The sequence below is a fragment of the Curcuma longa genome, chromosome 11, assembly GCF_044706935.1.
Source record: "Curcuma longa cultivar G26 ecotype Majalengka, Jawa Barat chromosome 11, ITB_CL_G26_1.1, whole genome shotgun sequence".
Classification (NCBI taxonomy): Eukaryota; Viridiplantae; Streptophyta; class Magnoliopsida; order Zingiberales; family Zingiberaceae; genus Curcuma; species Curcuma longa.
In genome coordinates this window covers 32,609,281-32,621,996 of record NC_133871.1, presented here as the reverse complement: position 1 = coordinate 32,621,996, position 12,716 = coordinate 32,609,281, and the positions used below count along the sequence as shown (strand labels likewise).

The 12,716-nt window shown below is 38.1% G+C and overlaps 1 protein-coding gene and 1 pseudogene across 1 annotated transcript; one reads left to right on the top strand and one right to left on the bottom strand.

Annotated features, from left to right (window-relative positions):
• Nucleotides 1-831: 831 nt before the first annotated feature.
• On the bottom strand, nucleotides 832-2,077 carry LOC141842133 (uncharacterized; annotated as a pseudogene).
• Nucleotides 2,078-6,650: 4,573 nt separating this feature from the next.
• LOC141839235 (transcription factor MYB94-like) lies at nucleotides 6,651-7,620 on the top strand. Its single transcript, XM_074726939.1, has 2 exons — nucleotides 6,651-6,783; nucleotides 6,881-7,620. The coding sequence occupies exons 1-2, from the start codon at nucleotides 6,651-6,653 to the stop codon at nucleotides 7,618-7,620; spliced, it is 873 nt and encodes a 290-aa protein (XP_074583040.1).
• Nucleotides 7,621-12,716: the final 5,096 nt, after the last annotated feature.

The window sequence follows — 12,716 nt, the reverse complement described above, 5'->3', positions numbered from 1 at the left end:
GATGAAAGCCTGGAACGGAGCTTTTCCCTGTGAGATAGTCATTAAGAACATCACCTTCAACCGAAAGCAGCTGCAACTGTGTCAGACATCATAATTTAGCGTATGCAAAGAGAGAATATAACTGTATTCTCCATGGATACGTATATCCCTCCATTACTAGCATGATTAGTTTGAAAAAGATGGCAATGGTGCATGGTAGATCGAGTGACTGCTCGTTGCCATAAGTGTTGCGACTTGCTGGATGGTGGTCTGGATGTGTCTCGATCTCTGCAGCGTCGCAGCTATACAATGCATCTGACAACTATACTAATGAAGGAGAACAACCAACAAAAAATTCTTGCACCATTTCATGTATGGAATTATGTGATTTGGTATTTTGTCATGCACTGACACACACTGGGACAATTGTAAAGGACGACATATATACAAATAAGGTGAGTTTGAGTCCGAGAGCTGCATATTGTGGTCGTTTGTGTGTGACCATACATGGACTTCATTAAAATAGCTATGCACAAGTGTAACAGTAGCATTGCATCAATTGATTCCCGCAATGATTGACATGCTGTTGAGCTCATGATCTCATGCACCGTATCCTCCAATGAACAGCAATCGCTCATCTGTTGATTTCTCCATGCTGTCGTTACTGTTCAACTCAGAGCTGCTCTCTCTCTCTCTCTCTCTCAAATGGACCAAATTAACAAACAGAGAACGAGAACTGTATCTATCCATCATACAAAGCCATTAAAATTTTCTTCGTTTTTACAGGAAAGAAAAGAACCGAATTAATGAGATGATATTCAAGAATCAGAAAGATAATGAATCCGAAAGAGAAGGGGAAATGATCAAAACAATTAATGGATATTGCATACAAGGATAGGATGACACCGATGCATTAATTAATCAGGAATCGCTCACGGTGTCATGGCGGTCGCTTTCCTGGTAGTGGCCGGACGTGGACGACGGGGCCATCGCCTCGGACGCTGTAGAGGGCGAGCGGTAGACGTTGAGGGCGCCGCCTCCAGCTGAGGTGGATCCGATGCCTAGTTGTTGGTTTGGGAAAAGGGCCATGGAAGCGCCGGCGGGAGGGAAATTGAGGAAGTGGAGGGCGGTGGATCCTCTGAACATGGAGCTGCCGCCACCCATTTGAGGGAACGCCCAGATGGACTGCTGCTGTTGCGGCGGCGCCTGGTTGATATGATCTTGTTGGGTGTTACGGTTTGAGACCATCCAAACTGTTCCAGATGGGTTTGGGATTTGTTGGCTGTAACCTGCAATTGGTTGTTGCTGTTGCTGTTGCCGTAGCAGTTGCTTGGTATTGGATCGGCCTCCCACCGGCGTTTCCTCAAGCTTCCGATATCGGCCTCCGGCGAGGCGTCGACGAGGCCAATGCTACATGAATTGAAGTTCAGCAGCACGGAGGAGGAAGAGGAGGGTCTTTCGGAGGGGAAGGAGGAACTGCCGCCGCCATGTTCCGTCCAGTCGTTATGGATACGGAGGGAGGAGGGGGCCGGGAGGGCGGCGGCCGCCGCTAGTGAGTTGAAGTAGTTAGCGGCGCGGAGGTGGGAGGGGGCGGAGATGGATGCGCCGGAACTGCGGAGGGAGATGTTGAGAGAGGTGAAGTTGGCGGGGATGGTGCCGGTTCCAGTGGCGGCGATAACGGCGGGCTCGGCCTGCTGGAGCAGCCACTCGATGGTCTCGCCGTCGGTCCTGTGTCCGAGCTCGCGGGTGAGCTGGAAGACGCGGGCGGCGCAGAGGGCGGGCATGCGGATCCTGCGCCCCCGGCCCTCCACCTTGGTGTGCCGGTCCTTGTTGGAGCTCCGCCTGGGCGGCGGCTTCCGCGCTGCCGCCAGCTGCTGCTCAGCCGCGGCAGCGGCGGCGGAGGAGGAGATGGCTAGAGAAGGGTACGAGGAGGTGGAGCAGGAGTCTTCCTCCTTCTTCTCCAGCAGTTGGAGAGGGAAATTGGGGCGTCGGGATGATCCACCGCCAGCGTCTCCTTCCATTGCTCTCGATCGACGACAGCAACAAATCAATCAATATTGCAGATCAATTCGCGTGCAGATCACAAACACACTCCATGAACTGATGACCTGCAGCAAGAACTTGAGATTGATGTAGCTAACTAGCCAACTCCAGTACGAAGTCAAGAATCTGAAACAAAACATAAATGGGCATGAAGATCGTGAAAATGAAGAGGGAGGAGCTCAGTAGGGCGCTATGTGTATAGGTAGGCCGTCTCTAACTGTAAGCTTGGAGGATCTATCAGAGGGAAGCTATATACGTACGGAGATAGGGATTGTAGTTAGTTAAAGGTGAAACCATCTCATTGGCAAAGCTTCCAACAATCTCATACTTCTAAGGAGGTAAACTTTCGTAAAAAAGTTTATCTATTCGGTAAATCAAAAAGTTACAATTGATCATTAAAAAAAGTAGCATTATCTCGAAGTTCATCAGAGACTTTATTAAACAACAACAGTAGCATTTGCATCAGCCAACGGGACATCTTACATCCGTTGAGAATCGATCCTAAATCTACTGATAGCAACACTATATATGTAGGAATTATTTGAGCCAATCCTTGGGAGCGGAAGATAGGGATTGTAGGTCCTGGGAAAGAGAGAGAGAGGGATCTGAGTACAGCATCAACCTCTGCTAAATGTTACAAATTGTTGGACGGAAGGACAGGTAGTTTCAGGGCAGATGGATCAGTTCTTTTTTACTCTGGTTAACGTAAATTTTAATGCCTGTTTAATTACGTACTTTACTGATCATCAAACTGATCTATAATTTTAATATATGCTCGTGCTAAAATTAAGTACATGATTCAATTTTTTTTTTCATATAAAACGGATAAATAATAAAAATTACTATAACTTAAGATGTATATTTATTAATGAGCATAAAAATTATAACAAAAGACAATATATGATTATTAATATTATAATTTATGATTGTTTATGTATATTTATACAAATCTATATATGTATAGTGGGTGTAGATTGGCAGATAACCGTTACTCCAAATGAACAAGTTTCATTAAAAAAAGAGTATTTTCTAAAATAATTCAAAATATTCTTAAAATATCTATATATATGAAAGACCTCTTCTTCTGTTTTTCTTGAATATTCTATATCGATATTTATTCTGAGGAGACCCTATTGATATGTAAAGATTATATATAACTATTTGAGTATTTCGAATATTTTGAAATAATGTGATGTATGGGATTAAACTTTTCAAACATGTTTGATTGCATTATAATTATAAACATTTACATTGGTTTTGGAACATAATTTCAGATAAATATTTGTATTGTAATGTTGATGATAGATTGTAACGTTGATGGTAAATGTTATTTTGATTAAGTATTTACATTGCTTAAAGGTCTTAACAGCTTGAATAAGATTGAAAGCATGACTTAAGCTCTTCATTATCTCTAAGATAAGGTCATCCTGAGCTCTAGCCCAGTAAAAAAAAAAACTTACTAGCTATAACTTAATACGGAGGAAAATTAATATATATGTTCTTTCTTTTAATCTTTGTTCAACTAATTTTGATGTTTAATCCACTCCTTTCACACGTAAAGTCCAGTCCATCTCTCATATCGAGGGTGCAAGGAATTAAGTAGTTTCTCACAGGAAGGACATGCTTAATTAATTAATTATAGAATGAAGAAGATACCAATCATAAACCTATTCTTTTGGTTACGTTATTCCAAGAATCATAAATGGAAGCAAATACATATATATGTACGTATGTAGAGTTGCGAATTAATGATCATGTCCTGATGCTGTTGCCTGCGTCTTAGCACCAAAATGGTGGAGACAAGCGCACGTTACAGCTACATATAATTGTTGGCCACTCCAATGGATGGGTACGAACCAGCTAGCTAGATGATTTTGTTGGATTTAATTTTTTAAAGTACATAGATTTAATTGTAATTTGTAAAATATATTATGCTCGATCCGTTACATTTAAATTATATTGATTGAATCAGATTATCTATATTTAGAATTTGATCAATAAGTATTTAGGGTTTTTAATTATTAGCTCGATCCGTTATTATGTATGGATTGATAACAAATCAGATCTATATATAAAATTTGATCAATAAGGGTTTAAGGTTTTTAAAAAACAGCTTGCTGTTTTTATAGACAAGGACAATAATAACTCTCCAATTAAATTCCTTATCGTTATTTATATATTTTATAAGTTAAATCATATTTCATTAAAATTAAAATTTTATTTTTTATATCTTTAATTATCTAAATTCTTATGATTTAGGATTTATAAATTTTTTTAAACTTGCCCAAAGAGCATGATCATGTATGGCTGGCTACCTGCCAACCACATCCAATGTGGCTACATGAACAACAGTTAAAGGTTATGCCAGTCACACTCTTTTGGCTGTAAAGCTCTTGGCTTCACTTCTGTGGGTCCGTCCGCCATTCGTTTGCGAACTGCTTAGCTTGTACCAGTCAAGTAGCTAGTCCGGTCGAGTTAGTTCGAGAGAGAGGATCGATGCAGAGTGGCAAGGGACCTGCTGCGCGCGTCTGAACTGGTACTCAGGTGCAAAAGTGGAGACGACATTAATTAAGCATTTGGTGCAAGTAACAATTAATGGCCCTAGCTAGTACGTACTCAGTATGTCCCCCTGTTTCATGATCACCTTCCTTTTTATTAAAGTGAATGCATATCATGCCACAGCTAGCTGGTCATTAAAGGTTTGAGTTGCTATATATCATCACCAAGCTAAGGTATATAATTTAAATAACAGTGCAGAAAAGGATTCATAAATTCACTGCAATTAGCTAGCTAGTCTGGTTTCAGATTTGAGAAATATATGCTAGCCAGAAATTATGAACAAGTTTTTTTATGGCTATCTAATTAATTAAGCAAATTGAGTAGGCAGGAATCGAAGGAATATGATTTAGAAAGGACAGAATTTGGTGGAGGTTCCCTTTTGTACAGTCATTTTTAATTAGCATTTTGATTACTATATGTCTTTTTTATTTTTGTTAAGATTTCCTTTTTTTCCAAGCTAGCCGGCAGTAGCTGTCCAGCATTTATGAATAAGAAATATTCAGCATATATAGATGATCAAATGTACCCTTGACATGATCAGAAAGAAAACTAGTAAAGATAAAGAAACAACGATCCAAGCTAAAGTATTCATTGATCATGATGACCCTAATAAACTACGTGTTGCTTAATTAGTTGAATATCTGAAGAGATGTGTAGGTGAGGCATCACTTCGATCCCAACATAGACAGCAAGAGTTGTTGGGAGTGATCAGAATGCCACCTTTAATTTACAGATAAAATAAAATGCCTAAGCAAATATTATATGTTTCATATATATTGAGTGCTTTCTCTTATCATCATCTCTCTTATTGAAGAAGGTCTTATCTAAACATGAGTTTTGACAGTTGTTGTCCCAACAAAAGTTTAGGGTACGTTAGACTTGGCAAAAAGCTCCCTGCAGTAAGTCTACTTCGGTTGCATGATCGCACTGAACGATCATCTACACAGCAAACCCTATTCAATGGAACACAACACATTTCCTAGTCTAGTTATTTATTAATATCTGGAGAAAATAGTACCATCTACAGTTGTTATACTGATCATCCATTGTTATGCATTTTTGGATCGTCGAACACTAACTGTTGGCCACTAATAGTTGAAGTTTCACTTCAAACAGTGGACTTGTTTAAAATCAAATTAAAGGACAAGCAAAATAATGCAGGACCTGACAAAGCATCATCATCATGTTTTTCTCCTCGCCTTCACTGGTCATTTGTTGTTATAAGTAGCCACTCATGCATGCCCAGCCCTGGAGTGTGGGACTCCTCTGCTTCTACAGTGCAAGCCTCACGCACATGTCCTCCTGCTGCAGCTGCCTGATTCCTCTGTCGACTGCTCTGCTCTGGCACACCCTGCACATTTACGTCTGTACATTCATGGCGAGCATTTATCAACCTCTCTCTAAACTACACCCTCATTTGCTCGTTGTCAATGATTGATAATAAGCCGGATAATTCAGCACACTTGTGGGGGGATCTTTTCACTGAGCAGCTGGTGAAAGGGATTTTACTTCGGCATGTATGTGAAGTATATATATATATATATATATGTGAAAACTGAAATCGTTCCAAGAAAAAAAAACTATAAACTGTGGTAGCCCAATTGCCGTAAAACCAACCCAAGAATTTGAGGGATGCTCATCGGCCCAACAAACTTTGTTGAATTTTCCACCGACGACCAAAAAACAAGAAGTGACAAATTGGATGCTTATCTATAGTTATCTCTAAATATAACATCACAGAATCGACTTAGTGCAGTAGGAATCCTCACACGACAGTTGTTGATGACTGTTAGCTCTTTATTAATTCTGAAGAAATTTCAGAGAGGACTAAAAGGAAAAGAAGAAGAAATTAGGTTATTTCCTTTCGTGGAAGATTTTCTTTCCTGATATTTTCTGTACGTTTTCGAATCCCTCTTTTAAGTGTAAATGCTCCTTGGCTGTGTTTCTTTAATTTGAGTTCTGCCTTGAACTGAAAAGCCTGCCCCACTCCTTAATTCCTCAAGGTGATCAATCAGTATGTATATAAACCGAGCAGTGGCTCAGTTTTGGGTACGGTGTCATCTGTTATGATGGGAAGGCCACCTTGCTGCGACAAAGCAGACGTGAAGAAGGGTCCTTGGACTCCTGAAGAGGATCTTTTGCTTGGCTCCTACATCCAACAACATGGCCCTGGCAACTGGAAGGCTGTTCCTACTAAAACTGGTTACGTTAATTAATTAACCATCTATATATTATATTATCTTCGTCCCTTCTGAACTCGTGATCTGAAGACTTGTGTCGTGTGGGGTTGCGATTGCAGGGCTGATGAGGTGCAGCAAGAGTTGCAGGCTCAGATGGACTAATTACCTCCGGCCGGGGATCAAGCGCGGCAACTTCACGGAGCAAGAGGAGAGGCTGATCGTCCATCTCCAAGCACTCTTTGGCAACAGATGGGCGACGATAGCTTCCTACCTGCCAGAGCGGACGGACAACGACGTCAAGAACTACTGGAACACCCACTTAAAGAAGAAGCTGAAGAAAAGTCAAACTCTGAATCAAGAAGGTGGCGCTGTGACCGCTGCATCCTCAGCATCCCAACCAGCTCTTTCGAAAGGTCGATGGGAGACGCGAGTTCGAGCCGACATTCACATGGCCAAGCGAGCCCTTGATGAGGCCTTGGCCTCGCAGGATAAGCCTATAGGATCGGCATCTGCGGCGGCGGCGGCGACCACCACCACCTATGCCTCCAGCGCGGAGAACATCTCTCGGTTGCTCCAAGGATGGATGGAGAACAAAACTAGTTCACCTAAAACAACTAGATCGAATTACTCCACCTTCACTGGTGCCTCCTCCTCTGCCACCGCCGCGACCAGCAAGAACAGTTTGCCTTCGGTCACGGACTCTTCCTTGTTCAATCTCGACTCGCGGAACCTCGAGGGATCGGAGACTGATCTTTCCCATGGAGATATCAAGATTCCATTTCTCACTTCTCTGTTTGAGTCTTGGCTCTTTGAAGAAGAAGAAAGCATTGAAGAAGTTGAGTCCTTGGCTTATGTTTGATCAAAGGATCAACGGGTTCAAGGAATTAACTTTAGTAAATTATGATCTGAAGAACTTCATATATATATATATATATGTGTGTGTACGTTGTTAAGTGAAACATATTAATTGAAATGATAACTTTTACAGAGCTAGGGTTCATAGGGTTCATGGAAATTAATTAAATGTAAATTATAATCCTGAAGAACATGCATACGTGTGTGTGTGTATATATATATATATATAGAGAGAGAGAGAGAGAGGTTGTTAAATGAAACATATATTATATTGATCTAACTTATATACAAGTTTTAGAGGGAATTGCTTATGAAATGTAACTAATCATCTGTTTTTTCTCATATATATAGTTTTAATGATAGCAATATTCAAGCAGCACTTAGAGTGAGGTTATATACCATGATTATGAGGTTATATACAATAAATTTCATAAATAATACACACACATATATATAATTATTTCTCTCTTACTATTGTATAAAAGTTGTAAACTTTTAATTCCTCCTTGATTATGATCATGTGGACGAAAGATTTCTCTCGCCTATATTCTCTATTTCTTTGTTAATTATCTTTCAAGTCCGTAGGTCTTTTGTTATCATATGCTTATCATTGTCGCCGTGCCAACCCTTAAATATATATTTGCCATTATATCCTATTAATTATAAGGATGTATATCATTATTATTTTGCCCTCATCACCTTATCATTGCCACCTTGCTCTATGAAAAACACTTAAATAAGAATTGTTTTCTCGACTATAACTAACTATCGCCATGGCTTACATTGTTTTGTTTCCTACAAGTTAAAAACTCATACGTTAACTTTTCAATTAAAATAATTAGTGGTGGATTTTCATGTTAACATTCAAATTAATCAATGAAGAGCTAGGGAACTTTTTTGTTTGTTTGTTACTGCATGGCTGCTGCTGCATGCTGAGCTAGGTAAACATGTTTAGGTTGCCAAAAAAAAACAAAAACAAAATTTTGTTTGTTTGTTTGTTTGTTAGTTAAGAATGATGATGATGATGTTGTTGGTGTTGCATCTTTAATTTGACAACACAACTACATGAGTAAACTCTCAGTGTGGTCATCATCACTTTCACTGTCGAGCACCACTACTACAGAGACAAGCATGTGTTTGCCTCCTGAAGAATGGTTGGCATGAATTTCACGCTAGGATTTTAAAATATTATTCTACTGTTGAAAATGTCAATTTGTAAAAAAAATTATAGTTATTACATAGTAAAACAAATAGTGGTTATGGTGTACATACGTTTGCTACAGTAATGGAGTTATTATACACGAGAAGCTTCTGTGCATGCCATGCCATGACAAGCTAGCTAGCAATATAATTAAACTAAATGTTTAGGGTTTGCTTGCAATAGCCTACTTGTCTCCATTAGCTCAATAAACTCTGAAGGAGATGTAGATCTACCACGCTTGAAATCATTTAAAAAAGGGCATGTGTATCATCGTTACAAAAGTTTTTAATTTCCAATAAAAGCATTGCCGCTGTCGCCAGACAAAAAAGCAAACAAAATCATCAAAAATTGTGGTGCCATAATCACTCGCGTAGCTCCTCTATATTAATTATATGATATCTATGACATAAAGTAAAATATGTAAGCAAACAAAATATGATAGATCTTTCTTTAAAATCTTATATATATTAATAGAAATTTTATACATCGAACTGCTCTTAATTTCTCTCTTCTTCAACGAAACGGTTGCAAAAAATCATCTATAATACATTTATTATTATCGCAAGGTGATCAAATATAATAACCCTTAATTGAAAATATAAGTCTTCAGAGCATAACTAAATTGGTTGGGATAGAACAGAATTACAGAAGATAAGAGTTCGAATATATATATATATATATCACAAGTTGGGGTGTATCCTTAACTAGTGATGGCATGTCTATTGATAACTTTCACATGCCAGAAAATTTTTGTTGTTGAGGATTAAGGTCGATGGAGTTATAATTAAATGTTTAATTAGACACAAAAAAGGCTGATCTGGGGAGCAAATTAATGACAATTAGGTAGATAATTAATGTTGTGCATTATCAATGTGATTGTAACTGTGCACCAGATAAGAAAATGACTCCCTCGTCTTGCACGGTGGGAAAATACAGTCCATCCGTAATTAACTTATCATTTGGGTTTCATTGAAAACTAATATAATCGTGCATCTTTAATTAATCATTTCATATATATATTTTTAATGTGTTTCAGTGGAGCCACGAATTAATTAGTTCGAAGAAAAATAAATTATGGTGGATAATTAGTGATATATAGAAAAGTCCTACGGAAACGGCTATTATCGATGTAGTTCTCCAATTCAATGCTGTCTGCCGTGTGCTTTAAATTCTTAGTATAAATGTGGTCCGCTTTACAATTGCATAGGGGACCCTTTTGTATTGTATCATAGTCTCAATGCAAATGCTATATTTTATATTGTGACATGTTTATTTAATTTGAAATATAATCTTGGGCAAAAATTAAAAGGATATTCCCTATTATTAGAATCATCATAAAAATATTTTTATTTTATTTATTATATATTTTATTTTTTGAAATTGTCAATATTTTTAATGCTATTATAGCAATTATAAGATTATAATTGTTATACAATTATGTAGCAATTACGATCCCGCAGCTACAATAACTATATAGTTATAATAGTTATAATCTCATTACTATAATATAGTACTAATTAGTATTGATAAAAATAAATTATTTATGTTGTAACAGTAATGATTCATAGTTGCTATAATATGATGTTGATTTGTATTGACTAACGTTGATCGAGATGAAACATCTATATTACAAGAGCTATGAATTGTAGTTGCTATGATACAGTTTATCATATTGATCAAAGTCAAAGTGATGCTACACCACAGTTTATTAATGTTGATTAGAATTGAAATGTCTATGTTATAATAACTATAGTTATAGTTTATTTATATTGATTGGAGTTGAAGTATCTATGTTGTCGCAATTATATATGAATTTGTAATTATTACACCAGTATAAAAAAATAAGGATGATTTTGTAAATAAAAATATATTGACACGGGATATAGTGTTCTTTTGGTAATAAATGGGGAGAAAAAAAAAAGTACTTCGACTATCCCTATAAACTTTTGTTTTGTTTCGTTTTTACTTATACAAATGTTGAGTGTTGGGCTTCTCAGCCCCTGGCCCAGTACTAATTCTCGCACAACGCTTGCTATTTTAGTTCTTAATTAATTTAGAAATTAAACAACGGATCAACCTGAGGATGCTTCTCAGAATTTTCCTCCAATTAAACAACGGATCAACCTGAGGAATCAACTGCTTGTGGCTACTGGGATTTCATTTTTTTTTTCAGTTTAGGGTATTATTTGTTGGGAAGTGAATATGGAAGAAGGTGGAGGAAAGAAGAGACTTCATTCTAAATGAGATTTTAGTTTTATATTGGGTGTTTTATAGTTAGATGATTGATTTATATTATTGCATAAGTATGTACATATGTTATGAATAAATATATGAAGAACTATTCTCTCTATCATGTGTGGGCGCACAAGGCATGCAAATTTAAGAATCGAATTGTACTAAACAAAGTTGACTTATGCACGAGCATGACCTGTATACGTCGAATGTCGAACCGATCAAAGTAAAATTTACTCAAGCGAATAAATCAATATTTAACTCATTTAACAAAGCCCAAGGGAGAGACACTCTTATATAAAGAGGCTAAATCTTGAATAGAAGTAATGAAAGCTATAGTAAAAAGATTTCCATCCGCTTACGTTTTCCCTCGCTCTCATTCTTTCTGTCATGCATCTCTTGCTCGGTAGAATACCCATGATAGCAGTCGGGTATCTCTCAGTACATCGTGACCACCAATGTTTGGTGTGAATCGTGGTTTGTCGTTATATCTTAGAAAACAGATGACCCCCCAACAACCTCGAAGCACAGTCAAATATGAGGTGAATATATTTTAAGCAGATTACATTGAACACAGACCTCGACTTCTCAATTTTTGAGCACTCGGGAGTACTTTCCCGAGGTCTTAAACTCCACGCTTGAGCACTTAACGCTCGAGGAATACTTAATAGTCAGAAGACTTCTCTCGACTTAGCACTCGAGCTCAGGCAACACTCAGCAATCGGACACGCTACTTCCCAATTTGGGTAGTCGGGCTGGCAATTTCACACCTGACTTGATACTCGGTGGCTCGACGACTCGGCATCGACTTACTCGACTCTACACTCGGAGTACTAGGCCACTCGACTCTCGTAGTACTTGGCTGACTTGATGCTCACTCTACGGTTCCAGATTTCCCACTAGAACTCGGGAGCATTCGGAGTCTCGACTTCTCACTCAAACTTTAGGAGCACTTGGGCACTTGGACCTATCAACGATTACTGTTCCGACCTGGAAAGCATTCAGAACAAGCTTGGTCAAACCGGCTCCGCTGACAGCTTGAGATTATCTACTCAGATCTTCTAACAGATAAGTTGAATTCGATTGCTTCAATTCAGTAATTTTTCTTGTAATATTCGGCAATAAAATTGTCTAACATTATTACCCCTACGCTCAAGTTGGTACTTGGCTAGTAGATTGCCATATCAAAGTAAAGATCAAATCTTTGGGATAACAATCCCTTAAGAAATAAATCTCTTTCACTTGTAAATCCAGCTCGATAATCATAATTTACTCTCTTCAAATCACAACGGCCCGGCCCGACATTGAGGGGCATTCGGGGTTAACATTTTCACCTTTTGCCACATCAATTTAGGATATTATTATTATTAGTTTTTATGGTATTTTAATAGTTTGTGGTTTGGATTAAGGCTGCTAACTAGGGTTAGATGAGGGTTGGTGCTCGGAACGTTGGCAGAAGCCATCGAGGATGCGTTAGTTTGCCAACGATTGTCACAGATTTTGCTGACAGATTTTGGACTAATGAGCTAGGTGATTTATTTTCTGACTAATTTCATTTATATATCTTTCAAATTAAGTTCGATACCAAAATCATTCCCTGGCCCAATGAATTTGTTTGGTTACAATATAATCCGGTGGCAAGTTCCATATCAAAGTGGTAATTCAAT

Coding starts and splice junctions, on each gene's coding strand:
- LOC141839235 (XM_074726939.1), top strand. CDS start 6,651: ATGGGAAGGCCACCTTGCTGCGACAAAGCAGACGTGAAGAAGGGTCCT. Junction 6,784..6,880: donor GGCTGTTCCTACTAAAACTG/GTTACGTTAATT, acceptor TTGCGATTGCAG/GGCTGATGAGGTGCAGCAAG.